The 22,770-nt window shown below is 38.8% G+C and overlaps 1 protein-coding gene across 7 annotated transcripts in view; it reads left to right on the top strand.

Annotated features, from left to right (window-relative positions):
* Nucleotides 1–22,770, top strand: part of NUBPL (nucleotide binding protein-like) — an 87,151-nt gene that overhangs the window by 28,646 nt on the left and 35,735 nt on the right. For 3 of the 7 annotated variants that reach the window (XM_014941721.1, XM_014941724.1, XM_014941723.1), the window contains 2 exons: nt 3,302–3,341; nt 3,434–3,524. In XM_014941721.1, the coding sequence (XP_014797207.1) occupies nt 3,302–3,341; nt 3,434–3,524 (131 nt within the window). Of the gene's footprint in view, nt 1–3,301; nt 3,342–3,433; nt 3,537–22,770 lie in introns of those variants that run through there. The other 4 variants (XM_014941726.1, XM_014941727.1, XM_014941725.1 and 1 more) reach the window with 2 other exon arrangements.

The raw sequence follows: 22,770 nt of genomic DNA, 5'->3' as shown, positions 1-22,770 counted from the left end.
TCTTTTTGTGCACCCCCAGCCTGCTCACTGGCAGGTCAGTGTGAGAGGCAGAAAAGACCTTAATGCTGTGCAAATGCTGCTTAGCAATAACTAAAATATCTGTGTATTATGTCAGGCTATCTACAGAAAAAGAAAGGAGTAACTCAGTCACCTTCTCGGGATTGTCTGCAAGGCTGGTTTTTTCCTGGGGAAAAATTTTGAAAATAAATTGCAAAATGCAAAAGATCCATCCTAATGACTTCAACAACATTCTTCCCCGTGTGAGTAACAACCCAGCCTTCAGACCAGTCCTAGAACTCTTTTGATCAGCAATCTTCTCTAATGCTGCCATGGATTAGCCTGTGTCTGCCTTGTCTAGTGCCCTGCTTGTATCCTACCAGAAAGCATATTTTATTGGCGTTTCATTGGTGCTCTGTTGATCTTATTGATCTGATTTTGTATGTTCAGAGAAAACACAGCACCCGTTTATTTAGGGCCTTCAAGCCTACTGAAAAGTTGTAAACAAGGATATATTTTATTGATCCCTTAGCATAGGTAGCATAGTATTGCTGGGTGTTGCAACTTTAAGGAACCTGTTTTGTTGGGTGATGGGTTTTTGGAGCTGTATGGTAGGTGTCTGATAACAGAGAAGGAAGCATTAAATCTGCTCTGAAAGCAATGGGAATTAGTGCTGTTACCGAGATCTCATTAAGCTAAGTCTTCTTTACATGTTATGCTTTAGAAAATCTTCGCGAGACCCAGTACGAAGGAGGAGGAATGCCTGTTGCTTTTTGATGAGACAAGGGTGATTACCAGAGCCCACTGAAGTACTTTAGATTTGAGATAGTCTTAAGAATGCTTTTTAGCAGTAGGCAAACAGTGGGGTGCTCTGCAATATTTTGTGTTACTTTGAGAATATGCAGAACATTATAGCCAGAATATACAGCAGGTTGTGAATTGTTCATGTGCATTGTATAAATTTGATTAAATCTTGCTGCTCAGAGCAGTTTATAGTCCTTGTTGTAAACCAAAGAAAATAAGATCCAGTTTTCATAAAACGAAACTGTACCGCTGAGAAATAAATAGTGCACTTGTTTCAACAACAGAGAGGCTCCTTTGGCTGCTCGGTAGGTCACTGTTTGTGTACTCACCACAACTCCCTGTTTCACCCGCCGAGGTGAAGGAAAGGGAGACCTCTGAAGGTGTGCCCATTCTGTGAGATTAGCGTGTCTGCCTGGGCTCTATACCACAGAAACTGTCCACGCAGGCAGTGCGTGTTGAGATGTTGGTCTCTGGATATTTGACTGACACACTGTGGGGCACTCAGATCAAACTGAGAAGTGATACGGTATTTTGGTGAGCTTTCTCCGAATAAACGCATCTCCTCTATTCATCTTACTCTCCAGTTCCTGGTCCTCATGTGCTGAGTGGTCAAGGATTGACCTCCCCTTGTTGTTTTTATTTTTTCCTTCCTACCGTTTTCATGGTAAAAATGAAGCAGATCTTGAATCTGCAACAATATATGGTGTTGCAGGTACTTTTTTTCTCTGTTTCTTTTTTTTTTTTTAAAAAAAAAACCTCTCTTATAGGTAAATATGTAGCCATTTTCTCAAGATATCTAAGGGTATTGTAACTTGTGGCGGTACATGTGTTGTTTACAAGGACACCAAAGCAGTGTCTAGAGATGGCTTTAGGCTGAAGTTCAAATATCATCAGCCTCTTCATAACAGAATTGTCTTACTACAGGGGGGAGAAATAAGACTGTGATTCCGAGAAATGTGGTTAGACAGTATAATGCCACCAAAATAAGCCCTGACTGAACACTGAAAAGAGCTGCACAGGCAGAGAAGAGCTGTATTACACTGAGGCAGTGCATCAGTCCAAGCCCCATCTCTTTTCCAATAGCAGTGCCATACTTGTTCCTGAATGCAGTAGTCGTGCAAGTGATTTGTTTAACTTCCTATTTTGTTCTTTTTGATTTGTAAACCAAAACACTGTGGATTGGAAAAACTACATCCAATTTATTTTCAGCCATATTTCTACAAAATTACATAGCTTGTATGCCCGCTTACTTGATTGCTTGAAAGCTTTCATCTGTAGAGTTTAGCCGTTTAATTTGCATGCTCTAGGGTGTTATTTTGTCTGAATTTGGAATTCAGCTTTGAATGCACTGCATTATATTCACATTGTTTTTATTTTACTATCTCTATATGTTTTACTTTGGGTGCATCAAAGGTTTCTGTCAAAATATGTATTATAATATATTTTTTATTGCTTAAAGTATTCTTTCTATTTTCTGCTGGTTCCTGCCTGTGCATGCTCTTAAAATAAACCAGCTCGACCAAATAAAATTCCTTTTGTTCTTTTGTGCGTGTGTGCACACCATTTTGAGATGAGGTGTGGGTTTAGATGGCAGAGACTATAAAGAGGAGGTTTTGGCTTTTGCGGGGTTTTGTTTTGAATGTTTTTTGTTTAGTTTCAGCTTGCTTGCCCCTTTGCCAGTGAAACAATTAAAATATTTCTGCCTCCCTTCTTTCTTGATACTGGAAAGCATAGGAATATGGAGTATGACAAGGACATTACCTCTGCAACATTCAAATAAGCATCTTTTGTTCCTCCAGAATTGTTAGGAATCTTGCAGACTTCTGCCAGTCTGAAGAAATCCAGGACTTCTTACCCAGAGCTGTTGACAGAATGTAGTTTAGGGGTGGCTTTATAGGGTATCTCTCCTCTGGAGTTCCAAAGCAGACTTAATATAAGGAAAAGAATTCCCCAAAACATTGGTGTGTTCATGGGAGCAATCCTTTAATTCATGAGATGAGTGAATAGCATAGTTTAAAAAAAATTCAAAATCCCATCGTGTTGTAGGACTTGGATTTTTTTCTGACAAATGACTCTGCATTTAGCGGAGTATAAATATGGCAGAATTAGGTGGCTTATGCCTCGCATCATGGGGATTTCATACAAATAGATGAAGTCTTGGTTTCAGCAGCACAAAGTGACATTATATTATGGGCAAATGTGTTGTTATTTAGGCAAAAGATGAATGGTATCATTGTAACAACCTAAGAAAAAGTGAGGCCAGGTACTTGGGTAGAAGAGACAAAGGTATACTAAGGTATATACAAAGGTATAATATATATTGGGAGGATAAGGGGAAAGAATAGACAAATGCTTTGAACAGGGAGGGAAAACTGCTCTTAAAAGGAAAAAAAAAAAAAGTGTAAGCTTATTTCTTTAAAAAAAAGTAAACACAAAACAAACCAAAACCCAAAACCAGCTCCCCGCTACAAAAAAAACCCCTTGTTTGCTTCTGTTTTAGAAAATCTAATGAGGCCCCTTAAGAACTATGGAATCGCATGGTGAGCATATGTTTTAATTTAAATCAAGCTTCTTTACAGATGTACTTGTTATTGTGCTTGGAAGGCTTTAAGTTTTTGCTTTGTTGTTTCAGCATGTCTATGGGTTTCTTGATAGAAGAGACTGCGCCGGTTGTGTGGAGAGGGCTCATGGTCATGTCAGCTGTTGAGAAATTGTTGAGACAGGTAAGGACTTAGGTACGTATTTGTGTTTCAAACTAATTGGTTATTTTAAAATGCATTTAACTGATACATGAGTGACAGTGACATTATGTCATATATTAATGTTGAACATTTTTTGTATCTTGGTCTTAAATTTTTTAAGAATTTAATATCAACTTCAGGTAAGAGGGAAAGCTGATACCTTTTATGTTTACCTGTCCCCTTCAAATAGAGCTGTTGTTCCATGCATTTGATGAGTAAGTCACCCCAATTTGCATTCCTGCTCATTCCTTTTTATGTTTCTTTACATGATTGTTGAAAAAAAAAAAAAAGGCATTTTGAAGTTGCCTAAGGATTTGAATGTATAGATATCTGTGCATATCTACAGCTGTATTCCCTTATGTGCTTGTTAATTCACCGGCACTAAGAATTCTTGGATGGCATTTGACATATGACAGGTACATGAAAATCATTAGATACCATCTCTGTGTAATGCAGATAGATTGTTAGTTAATAAATTTCCTGGCATATGGAAGCAGGGCAGCTTTTTTATTTCTTGACAGATTTTTTTTTTTCTTCTTATTGTGAATAGATCTGTGAAGTGCTAATGAGACAAACAGCTGAAAAAATGCATTAAGGTTGCATGTTTAGACTTTGAAGTGACCCAGATTGTTCACAGCTGACATGTATTCCAGGGATTTAATATATACAGCTTGGAGATTACGAGGTTTCTGTATGTCTTTTGTAAATGCCTCCAAATCTTGTGCTCCCTTAATGACTGAAAAGATTTTTTTTTTTTCATCCTTTTTCCATTTTTTTTTTCTGAATTCTCCTCTAACACAAACTTTAGAATAGTGGCGATGATTACCCTAGTCAGAAAAGCCATGTATCTGCCAAAATTTTAGGAAGACCATCTTTGCCTAGATATGGCCTTTAAAATAAGTGGCATCCATGCCAATAGCTGTGGCGGGCTGTTGTGACCTCTTTGTGTGTTGCGCTGCGTTGGCCAAGCTCACAAAGACTAGAGCCTAAACCCTTGAAGGTAGAGCTGAAGTTAGCACCTGCTGCATTGGCACACTCCACCCAGGGAGACTGAAGCCTGGCAGCCTCCAGAGCCGTTCCTTCAGTCGGCGGTATCCCCAGCTGGGAAACATGTGCCAGCATCCTCGTGGAGGGTGCGGATGATGCCTCGTAATGAGCTCATGGCTCCCTAGCAACAGAGGAAGCAGTTACACGCTGCCCGATCACGCTGGAGGAACGAGAGAGTCCGTTAATGCTGGGGGCAGCAGTGATTTCCTTGACAGTGGGACCTGAATTCTGAAAGAGGGAGGCTTTACAGCTACATTTCTTCTCCCCACAAGCATTTTGCTTCTGCGTTGTAGTGGGTCTGGTTGAGATGGAGTAAATTTTCCCACAGCGGTCCTCATAGTCCTGTGCTTTGTGTTGGTATCTACAAAGGTGTTGATGACACAGCAGAGTTTTGGCTACTGCTGAGCAGTGCTCACACAGCATCAAGGCTCTATCTCCAGCGCTCCCCCCTCACCAGTAGGCTGGGGTTGGGCAAGATCTTGGTAGAGGACATAGCCGGGACAGCTAACCTGAACTGACCAAAGGGATATTCCATACCATGTAACATCTGAAATAAAAGCTAAGAGAAAGGAGAGGGAGGGGGGCATTCATTATTTTGATGTTTGTTTTCTGGGGCAACTGCTGTGTGTATGGAAGCCCTGCTTCTGGGGAAGTGGCTGGGCATTGCCTCCTTATGGGAAGTAAAGATTAAATCTTTTGTTTTCCTTTGCTTCCACATGCAGCCTTTGGTTTTGCTTTATTAAATTACAGTTTATCTTCAATTACAATTTATCTTGACCCACGAGTTTTTTTCCACCTTATTTGCTTCCCCCTTCAGTCCTGCTGAGGAAGGAGTGATAGAGCAGCTTGATGGGCAGTTGACATCCAGCCAGACCAAAGGGATATTCCATACCATGTAACATCTGAAATAAAAGCTAAGAGAAAGGAGAGGGAGGGGGGCATTCATTATTTTGATGTTTGTTTTCTGGGGCAACTGCTGTGTGTATGGAAGCCCTGCTTCTGGGGAAGTGGCTGGGCATTGCCTCCTTATGGGAAGTAAAGATTAAATCTTTTGTTTTCCTTTGCTTCCACATGCAGCCTTTGGTTTTGCTTTATTAAATTACAGTTTATCTTCAATTACAATTTATCTTGACCCACGAGTTTTTTTCCACCTTATTTGCTTCCCCCTTCAGTCCTGCTGAGGAGGGGAGTGATAGAGTGGCTTGATGGGCAGCTGACATCCAGCCAAGATCAGCCTACCACATGCATGATGACCAGGGTAGTATTAAATCTGTGCTTGAGAAGGCTGGTTGTATCTCCTCCTTTGAAGAAAGTAGTTCACAGATCACAGGGAGAACCAGCAGGTTCTATCTGATATGGAGGAGGTTTTTAGGAAATAACTAATACATTTTCCAGGCTAACACGTGCTATTTTGATTTTAAAAACTGTTACATCCTTCTGATGTAGTTACTAGTCAGTCTCAAGAAGGGGTTAACTGTAGAACCAGTAGTGTTGTAGCCTTGAATGCCTAAACAAGGGAGAACCACAGCATGCAGTGCTGTTTTAAAATACACTGTCATTCCATTTTATATTAGAAATAGTTTTGTGATCTGTTTTGAAATTTTTCCTTGTTTTCTCTTTATCTGTTCTGGTTGGACTTACTCTTACCTTTTGTTTGACAGGATAAAGTTGCTTGCAAGAGTAAAATACTTCCGCTGATATTTAACTTTCAAAAACCATGTTCTTAGGAAATAATGTGCTTTACCTCTATTGCTCCATATAAACCACCTAATTTACCTCTCTAATCTACATTTATAGGATAATATAGATGTAGGGAGCTTGTGTGTGTTCAGATAAAATATTAAGTTCTTAAAATAGTTAATTCAGCCAGCTAGAAAACACAGAGGTTCCCAGACTTTTGCATTAAAAACACTGTTGGTATTTTATAATGGTGTTTATTGTTAGATGGTGGAGTTTTTTTAGTTTGTTTTAAGAGCATCAAGACTATGCTTTCACTCTGTAAATAAGTTCATGCTTGTTTGTTTTTTTCCACATGAACAAATCTGTTTTCCAGAGTTTATCATGTTTCTGATACTCCAGTAAAGCATTGAAGGGTCTAGTTTCCATATTCATTAATGGGGACTTGTTAACTCATTAACTTATTACCTCATAATTGATCTGTGCTTGTAATGAGTATTTAAATGCTTTTCTTATGCTTGCAACTTATTTAAATTTCTGGAATTCTTACATTGTAAAATACATTTGTTAAAAGAAAGCACATAATGCTTATGTTTATGTTTACTGCATGTAACCTCACTCTTTCTAATACATGTAATACTTGTCCTTCTCTGGTTTTACTACTATGGCTTTTCAACACAGTCTGGAGTCTGACCTCATTTTTGGTTTTTTTTTTCACTTCTACTTGCACATGGCCAGGATGTACATTACTTCTCAGATAAACTACCACCTTGGAAATCCAGGCTCTTCTTTTGCCGCATGTCTAGTCTGAGAAGCTACCTTTGTGTTTTGTGTGGTGTTGGACTGGGAGGTAACAACCAATAATACTGAAGACCAAAGTTAGTGCTTGGTGTTTCTCTGCTAATCTGTATCTCACAAGCAAGGACAGTTTTCTGGAACACATCATATAATTTTCCTTAGACAGAGTTCAAAGGAAATGTGCCTTGTAATACAAAATAGAGTTAACCGTTTAGTATACTATATTACATACATTACATATATATATGTATGTGTATGAAATCAGTACATAAATGAAAATATATAGTATGTTGATTCTATAACGTGTCCTACTTAATAAAAGTATTGCTCAGTAGAAAAGAAGGAAAGGGATGGTGGTAAGTTATTGAAAGAGCAAGAAATACATAAGGAAATGATTTTTCACCTATAGCAGAAGTGAATTACAAATAATAACAGAACATTTGATTCTATATAAACATATTCATAACTCTTTCAGTTAAATACATCTCTATTCTATGCCTTGAAATTATTTGAAGTTTTGTTGTGGCTGAGAAGTGACTTTTTTGTTCACATGATTAGATGTTCTGTAGTCCTGTTTACATTTCAGGGTGCTCCTTTTCTCTTGTCTGGGTTTTAAGTCTTCCCATTTCTCTGCCACAGTTATCTTCGTGTAGAAATTCTTTCACCTCTGTTATCACTTCCTTTGAATCTTGCTTGCCTGTAGGTGAGATAGAGTATGGGGTTTTGTTCACTTGAGGTTTTTAAAAGATAGTTCTTTTCTCTGAAGATACCATTAAAGCCCAGGTAAGGAAGTTTTGGTAGTTCTCCAGTGTCATCTGTATTATTACGATAATATTAATAATAATGACAAAAGTCACTCTTACTGCCCGGTGAATTGTCACGGTCCCAAGCAGTGATTATGGATTCCCTCTGGCCCCGGCCAACCCCGTTGATACACTGAGCATGATGTCTATGGTATGGAACATTCCACTGACCATTCCATCATTCCTGCTCAGCTTCCATGGGAAGGTGAAAAAAGTCCTTGAAAAATATAAACATCACCTGGCAACAACTATAACAATATGCATTACTGACATTCCTTTCATACCAAATCTGAAACAAAGTAACCACTGGAAGAAAATTAACTCTGTCTCAGCTGAAACCAAGACACTTTGTCATATCCATAGGTAAAGTTGTATCACTATTAGAAGCAAGTGTTACCTATGCAACATGGAATATAGATGTCAGCAATTCTGCTAAGTGCTGACAGTCCCCTTGGAACTAGCCCAAAAAATCTGCTCTCTTTTCAAGGCAGGGATCTCTGGTTGATTAACATCCTTTACAGGATTTCTTACCCTGACATGACATTTTAACTGATGTTTTTGCAGGCTGGTCAGATCTTACATTGCAAGACTCTTGTATTTCTTCCTTATCATGCTCCTCTACAGTAGCAAGAACGTTTTGTGCATTGGCAGCATCCTTGGTATGGTAAGGCTGTGGAGGAGAGCCTCAGCACTGCTAAGTACATTGTGAGCTCTAAAGGTTCCTCTGTCGTACCTGATAAGGATGAATGCATTTTCCCAGAAAGACAATGAAGCTTTTCCTGGAGTGGCTCAATTCTAATGAGTCCCTAAAATACCCCTTTTATGATCTAATTGTAATTCCTCCATCTTTTTCTTGCTGCGTCTTTTAGCAGCACTTCAGTGCCTCTATTTTATAAAAGGTATGTATTGAAAGAAAAAGAAAACAATGTTTGACTGGGAGGGATATAATTGGAAAGGAAGGAATACAGGGAAGTTAGCAGAAAGCAAATTATATAAAACTTCTACTGCAGAGCAGTTGCATGTGAGCAAAAGGAAATGGGGCCTTGTGCTTGGAAGCATGGGCAGGCATTATCCCCTGTAGATTCATGTTGACAACCATAAATTTAGCAGAGGAATAATCAAAATTATTTTATTAGCTCAACCCAAAGCTGAATAGCTCTGTAGTCTGAAGATCCAGTCTTGCCCTTTAAAAAGACTTTAACTCAGTTTATGCAGTTATTACAATTGTATATAATTTTGAAAGTTTGGCTAGAGATGGAGATTTTGTGTACTGCTTTCCTTCTGAAGCTGTCTTCTACTAAGAGAAACACTTCGAAAGCAGCACTTGCCAGAGGTAATGATGGCAATATTTATACAGTCGAGTGTGCACGTGTGAGTATACATCTATGTATTCAAACCTTTTTTTGTAGCATAATTCTATGCTGCTTAGTTATTATACGTAAGTAGTTGTAGAGTATCATAAGTTATTAGGAATAGGGAAGATGCAGACAGATGGATAAATTGTTTTTGAAATATTGAGCAGACTGTGGGTTGTGAGGTCTGCCATTGACTGTTTCGCTGTGCACGCTCTACGCAGCAGAATGTTCTGTGTGTGGTGTTTGTAGACGTCAGCCTGATCTCATTTATCATGTGTGTCTGTAACATGCTGTGTTAAATCTTATAAATGCTTCAGCATATAAATTTTCAGAGTTTTGTACTGTCTTGTTTGCCTGCATGTATAAATAGATGTCGTACAAACAGAACAAAAGAGAAACTAGAGGAAACCATTGCAAATTAGAAGGAATGATGTGTATTAGGTTTGGAAGCAATACACGACAAGAACATTGTCAGTAAGGTGGTTTGGTACTACATGCTGAGCTGTCTGGCTGATTGATTAGTTTGGTTTTACTAAGAGTTGCCCTTTGGCTTCTGTTTGTATCCATATACTGTCTTTTGCATTACATTTTTGGGACCATGGAAATTTAATTCTGTGCTTATATAGTGTTCAGCATTGTGGTGAGTTATCACTTCTTGAGAGGTGCACAGAAATGCAAAGACGAGTATTTACAGCATCCAAGTAAATCTAAACTTCTTCCTTTTGATACTTTTTCATATTTATGAAATAAATTTATTATACATTTTTTTCTATTGAGCACAATATATTTTAAGTTCCCAAAGTGTGTGTGTGTGTGTTGATGATATAAAATCTGTTAAGAATGCTGAAGATCATTGTAAATGTGTCACGGGCACTGGCCACAACTAATACTCATCAGAACCTAAATGTCTTTTGCAGATGTATGCACAATTGCTTCACTTCTGATGGTACATGCTACCTTGCATATATATATTCTCCTGCAAAAAGCTGTCAGGGTGATAAGGGGGGTGAAGCACAAAATATGTGAAGAGACAGAGAGGTTTGTTTTGAGAAGGTTAAAGGGAGATATGAACTAGTTGAGGTAGTTGAACTGTCTTCAACTACCTAATGGTTATGTATGGAGAAGATGAAGGTAGATGCTTCGTGCGTACACATAGTGATAGCACAAAAGGTAATGATTGCAAGTTGCAGTATATGATAAGAAATGTGAGGAGTTAGGGGTAGGTGTGTGGTTGGCTGTTCTTTTACAGTGAAGGCAATCACACATCAGAAGAGCTTGCTCAGAGAGCAAGATTCTAGAATCTCTTTTTTGGAAGATACTCGGAACTCAGCTGGGCAAGGCTCTGAGTAACCTGAGTTGGTCCTGCTTTGAGCAGCAAGATGGACCAGGCAGATAAGCTCCTCAGATCCCTTCAAACCTGAGTTGTTCTGCGAATTTGGGATTAGTTCTAAAAATGTACATTCCACCACCTATTTGACTATTGGTATATAACTCCATTAAAGCCTGCAGCTCAAAGAGGAGAAAATGGTTCTGCCTTTCACAGAGATCAGTGGTGAGAACACTCACTCAAAAACTAAACTGAAAAGCAGGTGTCTCTCTAATATGAGTGCCCTAATCACTAAGCTAGACAGTCATGCTAGCTCATCTCTCTTGCTCAAATGAATATAAAATTAAGTCTTGCAATCAAATGAGCAATTTTCAACATAATGTCTGAGAGCATCCTTTCCTCAGTAGCATTTCCAGCCATTTGGCCAGTCTTTTTAGACTTCAGAGGTGCCGATCAGCTCCCTGTAGGCAGAGACATAAAAGTCAAACCCAAATAAGCCTTATCTCTTGAATGAGCATCCTTAATATGAACTATGAAATAAAAAAATAGAAAAATATATTTTTTTTCCTGTTATCCTTCCTGTTTTGATATGAGTACCTTGATCTAGGAGAGGTTTAAAAATGGGGATTCTGGGCTTGTGTATGTTGATGTACTCTCAGACATCTTAGAATTGAGCAACAACGCCAGAAAGAAGGTTGTGCTGGAGACTTACAGCAATTTTTTTGCTTTAGCTTTTGTAGTTTACTGCCTAGGATGCATACCTTTATGAAACTCAATCTAAGGCATCTGGCCCTCCTCTGAAGTGCATGGAGAACCATAGGATGAATTTTTTTTATTTTTATAATCTTGCTATCAATGCCAGCCTTGAGTGTTTTACAGTCTAAATGGGACAAAGAAAAATTCAAAGATGGCAGTAGCAGACATCTTAAAATAAGAAGTTCCACATGTAGAATAAATCTTTTAAGTCTGATTTTTTTTTTTAAGAAGCAAGATTGAAGAAAGACAAGCAGGAATGAGTTCAGGAATGGATTCTGGAGACATGGATTTGGAGGCCAGCATGTTTTAAAGTATTTGCTAAACAGGAATAGTGGTGGTACTTATTTACATGAGAAACTTCAAAATATGGACTATAGTAGACACCTAATGACACTGTTCTGTTCTTTTCCACTAATAAAGGACTCTGTTCTTTCTAGCTGCTGTGGGCTAGATGCAAAAAGGGGCATGGTTGTTGCTGTGCTGAAGATTGCAGTGTGGAATGGGTATGTGCCCTGCCTGCGGGAGTGGAAAGTCTAACTACAGTGTGGGCTGGAGCCCAGTGTTGGGAGTACATCACTTGTCACTCTGAGGGGTTCCTTTCTCCTGGATTTACCTTCATACTCTCTGGCAGTGTCTTAGGAGAATAGATGCAAGCTTTGGATTTTAAGGGTAGCAAAAACTTCTCATCCTTCAGATCCGTGGCTTAAGCAAATGGGTGTTAAGTTCTGATTTTGCTGTCTTTCATCACTTGCGTGGTAAATGTCACTGGGGCCTTGCTCAAAGATGGAGTTATTAGTGTGGGCAAAAAAACCGTGTCTCATCAGTATGAAATTTGTGAGTGAGTGTACTGGTGGATGAGAGGGAGCAGTGAAAGGGAATTTAGCAGAGAATGACATGTATTGGGTCAGGAGGAAGGCGACAATAACAAGTTGATGGCTCTGATATTTTTTTTTTTTTTTGCAGCTATATTTTGAATGAATTGAAAGGGTCCCCAGAATAGTAATAGTGAGTCAATGATGACAATTATTCTTATTGTAAATGTAAAGAGCAAGTGAAGAAAAAGCACTGCAGTGAAGCCAGAAGATTTTTTTTTTTGAGCGTGGATTTTATTTTTAACACTTTTTGGTTCAGGAAGGGCACTCCATCAAGAGATTACCATGGAAGGCATTTAACTTACATTATGGCAGTACATTTTCAGGACAAGAAAAAAGTGAGATGCTACAATGGCAAATTGTACCAAAGATGGACAGAAGCATGAATAGCTGTTGGTACTTTTTTTCAAACTTTTATCATCTTTTTGCCTTTTAATACAAATTTAAGATTGTGCGCAATCATCTGTTTATCATTAGAGTAGATGTACCTAAAGTGTATATGCTAAATGCAGATTAATATTGTTTTCCTCTTTCTGTATTTTGTGTTTGGGCAGCATCTTCCATTTGAGAATTTTGCTAATTTCATAATTGACTTGTGTTTCACAATATTTGCGTATTTACAGTTTACGTTTCAGAAAACAAAACAAAGCTGTGCTTACAGTATAAACTACAAAGATGTGTTTATACTTTGCAGTGCATAATTCTAAAATATAGTAGTCTCACCAGGTGTCACTACAGTGAAAAATTTGCCAGCATTTCAGCAATTAGAAAAATATTTCATCTGTTCTTCTGTTTTGAGTTATCTTAGCCTGAGGTGGCTATATAGGCTGTTAGTTCAGGCTAAAGTCAGCTACTTTACAGTATAGGAAAAAAAAAAAGTTGAGGCATCACTATTCTTTAGAACAGTAAGAGCAGTTGTATCTTTAGGAAGTTGGGATGCTTTTCTATTTTTATTTTTGTGATCCGAAGTACAGAAATGAAAAGATCCAGACACTTCATCCCTACACATGAGATCATTGCTATTATGTATTTGTTCTATTTAGAAAGGTCAAGATTTGCTACTGAGATATTTTGAAAGGGGGAACAACACTCAATAATAAATAGTGGCCAAACTTTGCAGTGCTAAGACTGCACTTTGATGTGCTACTAAGATTGCATCTGTGGCTGGCAGAGAGTAAACAATAACTCCGAATGTTTGTGAGATTTTTTTCTTAAATCTTTAATAAGCTTTCATTTAAAGCAAAGAAGGTCAATTGGCATGCCTCATTTTATGCTGAAATTAAAGGAACTGCTTCAAGGGCAAGATAAGCAAATGACCGAGTCATACCTTGTAAAAGAATTTGTTTTAAAAAATTCTTATACTGATTTTTTTTCTACTTTGTTAAGACTAATGGGTAGATAAGCTAATTTCTTCTCATCCAGAGCCCACTGAAACCAATGAAAATCTTGACACTAATTTCTATACCATACTTTAATTGTGATGTTGGTGCTTTGAAAGGCCTGTTACAGGAATTTGTATAATCATCGCTAATTTGCTAAAATGCTAATCATCACCTTGAAAGGTCCTGTCTGTCCAGAGAGAGCTGCCTTAACCAGTCCCAATCAGTATGTACATATTTAAGGGAAATCATTGCACTTCCTGGAGATGAGGAGCTAACTGTAGGTTTGGGGTGGTAGTGCAGCCCAGAGCACGGGAGTCTCCTTCTTTCCGCGCCTCTGCCCCCGGGTTAGCTCCCTGCGGCGCTGGGTATTCCTGTCACCCGAGTGCCATACATCCCTCTGTCACCCCAGTGCCACACATACATCCCTTGGCTCGGGTGCTCCCGTGTGCTTTGGGATGGATATGATTGGACACATATGGGCTTGGTTCTTTCTTTTTGTTTCCGGCTGAAGCTACAAAACCTGTTCTGTTGCCTTTCTCATCTGAATGAAGGAAGCAGGATCTATATGGATCCCTGTAGCTTTATTGGCTTGCGTTAGCAGCTAATATGAAAAGGGATTATGGTCTTTGAAAGGAATTGACAATCATAGAAAGAAGTGTTAGGGAAGTCAGAAGAAAACAAAAACATTAGCCAACAGCTTACTGCTAACTGGAAGCATTTGCAGTAAATGTATTTTAACTGTCTTTGAGGATTAAAAAAAATGGCAAAGAAAAAAGCCTAACAGCATAGTGAGAATGTATTTACAGCAAACATTTCTTGGCCTGGTTCCTCAGCTGTCATGGCTATGACTGTGCAGCAACTGCTGCTGTGGGAGCAGGCTACCAGAGTATTTTCTTTGCTCTGCTTCCAGTGCTCTCATCTCTCGCGCAGGATTACACAGGTATGCATGTGCCTGCCCTCCTTTGCATAAAACAAACCAAATGCAAAACATGAAACTGTTTTGCTGCGTTTGTTGGCTGGACAGGAAGAAATAGCAGAGAGCTCATGGTGTCTCAAAATGGCTGTGCTGAGGCTAGAACTGAATTTTATTTTTTTTATATAGATATATTTTTCTTTTTTTTTCTTTTTACCTTTGAGCTTTTGAAGGAAATTGTTTTGAGGTTAAGGTTTCTCTGCAACAAAGTTCAGAACTTTGTGCTTAAATGGCATCCAGCTTCATTCTTGGAAAGAGTTGGTGATTTACACCTGTTCTTAAGTGTTTGCTAAACAGGAATACTGGTAGTAGAGGAATTAGGAAAAGAGAAGGCACTATTTGTTTTATTTTCTAAATGAAGCTTCCATTATTTACTTTGAGACTTTTCAAAAAATAGTAGAAACCTAATGCCACTCCTCTACTTTCTCTATTCTTCTCCATTAGTAGAGGACTCTCTTCTTTCTTTGTAGCTGCTGTGGGCTAGATGCAAATAGGGACATGGGTATTGCTGTGCCAAATGGGTGAGTGCCCTGCCTGCTGGAGTGGGAAGTTAAACCAAAGCTTGGGCTGGAGCCACTGTGTACCTGGGATGGTGGGAATACATCCCTCGTCATGCTTAGTGGTTCTTTGCCCTCCTGGAGGTACCTTCTGACTCTTTGGCAGTGCCTTAGCGTAACGGGTGCAGTATTGTAGAATGCTGAAGTTCAGAGCTTGGTGGGGAATATGTGGAAATTAATGGTGTAAGTGAAAGTTGGTAGGTTCACTGGCTGGAAATGAACACTACTGCAGATGTTGAGCAAGAGGGCTCTTAGGAAAGGCCCGTGGGATTTGTCTCCCTTATGTCTCTGTTCTGGATTTTGGCTCCTAATTGTAGCCTGTATTGGGCAGCTCTGTGGAGCTTAGATTTGGAGCCAAAATCGAGTATCTTCTGTTAGGTGCCAAAACCTTTCTTTTGGTTTAACTTGACAGGCTTATTCTCCGTTCATAATAACAGCCTGGGAAGTTTCCATAACCATTCAGCCGGGACATGGGAGCTGCGAGTTCAGTTACTTTCTCAGTTTAGCATTTAAGTGTATATTTCCCACTTCCCAGGAGGGTGCCCTGAAATCACATACAGCAGTCAAAACCTTCTGCTCTACAGCCAAATCTGCAAGATTTCTGGAGCCAGGACAGGAAATTCAGATCTGATCTGAAGTCTCAGCTTCCCAGGTTAATACCTCAGCTACTGGCTTTATATAGGATTCTGGTTGCTTCTGTGGCTTTTGCATTCTTGGTTGTACAGAGGCCCAGGTAAGTGCCTGCCCGAAACTCACACCTTCCAATTCATGGATAGGTTTCTCATATCTGTAATTATGATATTAAACAGCCACAATTAAAACAGCAGAACCATAGACATTGCTTTTTGTGTCTTTTTTATTTTTGTGGGGGTTTTTTTCAGTGGCCCTAGCTCACCTTGTGCTGGATTCGGTGTTGCCACTGGCAGGCCCATTGAGAGCGTTTCTGCTAGATTGGGCCTGTGAAACTTGCTCCTTTCTCATAAATGTGTCTGTAATTAATGGATCCCAAACAGGCTTCTGGTTGAAACTTGGTGCTCAATAGAGTTTTTTGGTATTTCCTTTCCTGAGTGGTGAAGATCTTCAGGAGAATTTTTAGGGTTGCTTCTGAATGCGTAGGTGAAGCTTCCTCAAGCTGCTTTTTTAGGCTTTATTTTTTTTTTTAGCATTTCTTTTTTATCCTTTTCGTCAAAACAAATGTCAAAACCCCCCCAACATTGATGCGTTTTTTCGCATTACAGAGTAATTTTACTTAGTAAATAAAGTCTTAATGTAACTACGTAAACAGCTTTTTAAAACTAGTGTATGTTAAACTGATTGCGGTTAGTTGTGGTTTTTTAATAATCCAATTTGCATTCTCACTGTTAGAAGCTGAAAGACTGATCCTTCACTCACACCATCCTCCCATATCTCTTTTGCGCCTCGAAAATAACTCCAAGAATAGCAGCAGTTTTTGTACCAGTATTCTTTGTAGAAAGTGATTATTTCTCACATGCCAAGTGATTGACACAAACGTAAAGTAATTGTGCTTAAGGTGCCAGAGATTAGTGTCTGTTTCTTTTTTCCCGTCCCTAACAAAGAAAAATCCCCACTTTTCTGTCCTATTTATGAAGCTGCGATAGATGTTTCTCCTCTTACAGTGTTTTGCTTCATCAACAGTATCTTTTAAAATAAGGAATATGTTCTCCCAGCAGAATGATGCCTTTGGAATGCAGCTCTTTTATTATCCAACTGCAGTGGGTGCCCATTTTAAGTACTTTTTCTGCTAGATGTACGTAGGTTTTTTTTCTGTATAAAAACAATGAAGTAAGAATTGGAGCTAAATAAAAATCTAGGAAGCAAATAAACATATGAAGACTGTCCCTTGCTTGGCAGTAGTCACTGAATGTCCTTGAAATTCATGGTATCAGCAACTTCAGCAAATTATTTTAATTAGATTTAGAATATAAGTAACATTTTTAATTTATTGTTGCAGATTCGTATCTGAGGACACTGGTGAATGCAAAAGCATGGTTGTGTGGGCACAGCAGTTATTTTGGCAATCTGTATGTGATGCTTTCACAGATTATCTGTTGTCGAATTCATAGTGAATGCTCTTGCTACTCAAGGAATAAGACCTTCAGCACATCTTTAACTTGTGGGAGTGTTATGTGTGCAACTGCAAAATGTGTACAATATTTAAATTGTATTTATTTTTATTTTTACACCTTGTCAGTGTCTTTAGTGCACTTTCTGTGTTCCACTCTTTGCAAGGACAACCTTGCAGTTCTTGATCCTTTCTGACCTAAAGACAGTTCTTTTAACAGAGAACATACACCAGCATCATAGTCACAGTCCCATGGTCAAGAATCCCAGCAAGTCAGTGATCTGCTCTGCTTGGTTTCGCACGTGTTCTCACTACACTCTTTATTTCACACTCTCTCATCCTCTTGAATCTTTCTGTGGGATTGAAAGGGTCTGTATTTTGTGCAGTCTTGTTGTGACTTCTTGTTTCTTGTTGGGTGTATTGATTGTTGTGCTCCAAGGTAACTCAAGCAGACTCCGCAATGCCGGTTTCATTAGCAAGCATAGACTATTTTGTATTCAGTGACTGGGGAGGATATGCTTGTGAATTTTAAGTACAGAAAATCTGGAGGATGGAGTTTTGTCCATATTTGTGGAAAAAAAGGTTGTTTAAAAAACATTTCGTTGTTGAAAATTAATGTTTCACCTCAAGGCTACTTACCCTGAGATCTGATAACATCTCAGCAGATAAAAAAAACAGGTCCCACATTGAGATTTACTGTCTCATGGCCACAGTTCAGTGGTCTATATCTAATTGATTCTATTCCAATTTTTGTATTGCACAGTTTTTGGTAACATTGGAGGGGTTTCTTCAGCAGGATCTTAAGTGACTTGAATAACATCTATCATGCTATTTTCTTCTGTAATCCTTTTTCTGAAAGCCTTAGACTATCCTCTGTAGATGCTCCATTTTCTGTACAAAAGAGCGTTATACATTGTACTTGAGAAACAGAATTTTCTGACCTTTTTAATTTAATGATTTTTAGTCTAAGCGCTAATTTAAAATCAGTGTCTCGATGCACATGAAATGATGTCTATATTAGTGTATTGGTACCCCAGTAAGGAATTTATTAATTTTCTCATTGTACCAGAATATGAACTGAAGCTTAAAGAAGTTAAGTAACTTGTGAAGAGAATTAGGAACATTGCCTTCCATTGTGTAACTTAAGCATTCAGTCTTAAACTGTACATTAGCTTTAAACATTATTACAGAAATAGTGACTAAAATATGTATGGGGGTGGGCTTAATAAGCTTCTCTCTTTTGATATTTGTTGCCAGCACTTGTAATATTTCCTTCTGTTGTTACTGTAGAGAAAAAACTGAATCAGACAGCATATATAAATTATATGAACTTAACTTGGGTCCTGATAATACTGCCTTAAAATGAGTTGTTGTCTTTGCATTTGATAGCTAAACAATGCTGATGCCTTTGAGTTCTCCCTACTAATATACAAAGAGAATTTATGGTTTAGATGATGTGCTTAATGTAGCTGCATGAACCTGGTGTTTAGTTTAATTAGATGGTGTGATGCTAGCCCACTTTCTTCTGATTTGCTTATATTTATATTACTTTAGTTTTGTGCTTAAATTTGTTACTAAAAGGTATAAGAATAGAAACTTACCTAGTTCTATATTTCTTTTCTAGTCATCATTATCCAGCAGCTGAAGTACAGACAGTTCTGTGTCATAGAACAGCAAAAAAAGACATGTATTTCTGAAGCAATGCTTCTGCAAATTAGGTAGTGCAGACTGCTTGTGGGTCAAGGGTAGAGAGCAGCAGACCAACAATCAATCTCAAGATGGACTACGTAATAAAAATGTACTTCTCAAAGTGTTGTCTTTTATAGAACAAGTGCTTTGAGCCCCTGAGAAATGGGAATCTCAGCTCTCGCGTGCTCTTGGTGGTAACAGCTTGAACCTGGTGGAAGAGTCTTTTATGTGCAGCAGTGCTGATGCACTCTCCCATCGTTGTGCTGGGCATGCACAAAGGTATTCCTTCTCAGCTGTCTCCGGAGGCTGTGCCCAGACTCCTGCAGCCCTGCCAGGCTGCCCCACAGCTGTGTGTCACCTTCCCTTCAGGCTGACATGGCCTTGGCTGGGCTTTCTCAAGTTGAGTAGCAGTCTGGTGTTGAGCGCCTTCCCTCAGGCTCCTGGAACGCCCCGGTAGAGAATAACCTTTTTATTGTTGTGTTCTGGGAGGTGTTTAGTTTTGTAGGTTGTATGGGTGAAGGTGACAGAAACTTCAGGCTGCTGCATTTGCCTTCAGTTCTTAACATTATTAAAAGGCATCAGGGAGGAGGCCAGTTTCTCTTTTGGTGCTTGAATTGAACAGGACTCTGGCTTTGTTTCTAGGCTCTTATTTCTAAAATTTACTCTTAGTCTATATTGAGAGAGAGTAGGAGAATTTCCTTCTCTTTGCGGAAATCTTTGGAGGAAACTGTTCTTATGCTTTACCTCAATTTCTCTCTGAGCTTGGCAGAACAGGCTGCTCAGAAATCCTTTAGAGGGAATCTGAGCCATTGCAGCGCATCTGGTTTTCATGATGTTAGATTGCAAGTCTTTAGGACTGGTTAAGCATCAGAGGACAAGTCAAAGGGGCAGTCCTCTTTGTTCAGAAAGTATTGAGTTGTATTAAGCACTACGGAATAGCCTGCTTTGGTATAAATAGTTGTTTCCCTAGCAGAGATAAAGTTTCCTAGGGACTAAAAATCTTCTGGCTTATGTCTGGGGAATGTCTCCTTTCCTTATAAAATATCTGAGAATAAATAAAAAATATTTTTTTATTAAAATGCCATGTTTCATTATACTATTCCTAAATTACCTGTTTTTTTACATCATGAAACTCATTTGTTCCTGGTGTCTTTGTATGCTTAAGCAGAATCTTTAAGTAATTTTTCAATGAAATATTTTTAAATATTTATCTTGCTGTAACAGGTGTATATATATGTGAACAGTTACATACGTATTTTGTTAACAACATAATTTTTTACCTTTATTTTGTTCAGCTGTTTGCCTGTATTAATTCATCTGTATGTACAGCCAGGTAGTTAGGAAGAGGGGGATGAGCAGGGACAGCCCCTGAGCTGCCTGCAGTCTCGCTCTTAGTGCTTCTCTGATCCTGGTGTTCAGAGCTGGGCTGGCTGTTGCCAAGTCTGCACCTGCAGTGCTGCTTGATTGAAACTCTGCGTGTATTCCTCTTAATAAGAACAAATAAATAATATCTTCTGTTATTTACCAAACACCAGGATTACTGAAAAACCACAAGTCGCAATCCCTCTTCTGGGCTAATATTTTGTCATTTCTGCTTTATGCACAGAGGGTGCTCAGGCTTCATTCCTCTGCAGAAATGCCATCTATATCTCTGTGCTTCACCTCAGGTTTAGCTTGCTGTTTGGAACCCTTACTCAAAATGCATATATGGTATTTTGATTATGAATCGTCACATAATCAGAGTGATTGATTAAAGTAATTTACATAGAAGCATTTCTGGTGCTTCTGAGCAAGGGAAATAGGCAGAAGCACGTGGCACTTAATTACGTTGCTTAACAATAAATGTCAAGTTAAACCTTTTTAAAAAGAGATGAATGCTATACTTAAGGAAAGTGCAATTACATTTCTATGGTTTGAAATGTTTTACACACTGTATATATTAGAGGGGCAAAGATATTAACACTTCTGTACATGCAAAGGTGCTGACAGGTTTCAGATGGTACAAGGCAGGCTTTTGTAAGCGTTGTCCGCTTATTGCTTGCAAAGGGAGCTCCTTTACTGTAATGTGCTGTTAATCTGAGCTCATTTACTCGTATGCAGCCACGTTTGCATACAGACACACTTCTCGGAACTGATTGAGAACATGAGGACTAGTGGTCCTGATTTGGTAAATTGTTGCACATAAACAGGATTTGCATTCAAATTAGTGTTTTATATCACAGACTGATTATACGTCCCATTTTAATAATGTTGAATGAATGGTGATAGTAGATTTCAGAAAGACGCTCCTCTGATTCTATGTTCCAATTCTAAATTTAATTAAAAATGTCTCTCCTGCCTTTTTTTCTCCTTTGCTGAAATTTAGTAACAGACAGACCTGGAATATCTTCTCCCATTAAATAATGTGTACACTTCTATAACAAATCATTATACCTTCCAAATTACGTTCAATAATTTGTTTAATAAAGACTGTCATACTGCTTGTGGGAGGGTAATGGAAGAGCAACTGAACTGCACAGTGTTCATCATCTATTTCTCCAGAATAGGAGGGAATATAAATAGTCTACAGAGAGAAATGGGATGAGGTGCAGAGTTCCCCTAAGCCTGAGCAAGTCCCTGTGTCTAGAAGACACTGTTCAGGACTAGGCAAAAACACTAGCTGAGTTCTTTTCAGCAGTTATAGCTATGTCATTGTGGTGCAGCTCTCCATTCTCACCCTGAATTACAAATGAAAAGGAAGAGAATAAAATAGTGAGGATAGCTATTTGACTCCATCCAAAATCAAACCTAAGGTTAGTTTTAATGAGGAGGGTTTTTCCGATCTGGTTCGCCACCTGACTTCCACCTGTTCAGTGCCACTGCCGTGGAGTGGCAGAACTCGGAGGGGTGTGTGTGGTGGGTAGTTCTCACATATTTTTGATGCTTGTACACCGTGACATCTTCACTGTTGCCTTTCAGAACCAGTGTGACAAAAGCTGGTCTTCCATCCTACTCTGCACAGCAGCAACACATCCTCTCCACTGCTGCTGGGATAGTGTAGCTCCTCCATTTTTATGTGCTTGGATTTATAAATATTATAATACAGTACAGTTCTTTTGATAAAGACAGCTCATTTGTTTCTTCTCAATCCATGAATTTGAAGAAAATATATGAAATAAGGTGGTTTCAGTGCCATAAATTAAGTAAAGCGTTATAATCTAATTGTACTATGTGTTAACAGAGTATTTTTCCTGTTGCCTAGCAATGAGATTTACCATGAGATTCACCATGTGCTTAAGATTCCAATATTAACTTCTGGTTTTAGAGGTTTTGCAACTTTAATAAAAATAATTACTCATAGGACAATCTAGAAAGTGCATATTGAAGGGTCTTTTTGTTGTTATGGGGTCACTACTAAGGGAGCTTGAGGTGGAAAAAAGCCCTGGTGCCCTCCGATCTCTGTACCCGTTCTCCTATTCTACTAACATGGTAAATGTTGAAAGTAACTTCTCGAGCAACAATTGTTTTGTGTGTTTTTGAAGCAGTAAGCTGTTTATAGAAGTGCTCTTTTACCTTAAAGGTTCTACATAGAGATGTTTTTACCGAGGCAGCTCTCTCTGCTTAGAAGAGTAGCAGCTGCCTTGTGCTTTCTCACAAAACCGAACACCTAGGAGACAGCTTGAGCACTGGCCTTTGAGGTCTTCTCCATTAGTGTTCCACACAGCAGTAGAGTAGGTCTAGATGTTTTCCTTGGGGAACTGTAATGCTTGCTAGGTGGGAGGATCCCATGAGCTTGATGAGAGAGACTAGCGCTTGAAGAGGTTGGAGGAGCAGAACTTCTGGTAAGAGTGAAAAGAAAGCTATAGGACAGGTCCAGAAAGTCACCTTGTTCCACAAGAGGACCTAGCTTAAAGTTATGGACTGGCAAGT

Source organism: Calidris pugnax, unplaced genomic scaffold (assembly GCF_001431845.1).
Source record: "Calidris pugnax isolate Ruff unplaced genomic scaffold, ASM143184v1 scaffold56, whole genome shotgun sequence".
In the NCBI taxonomy this organism is placed as follows: Eukaryota; Metazoa; Chordata; class Aves; order Charadriiformes; family Scolopacidae; genus Calidris; species Calidris pugnax.
Note: the sequence above shows the minus strand (reverse complement) of the source record. Positions and strands in the feature narration are given on the sequence as shown.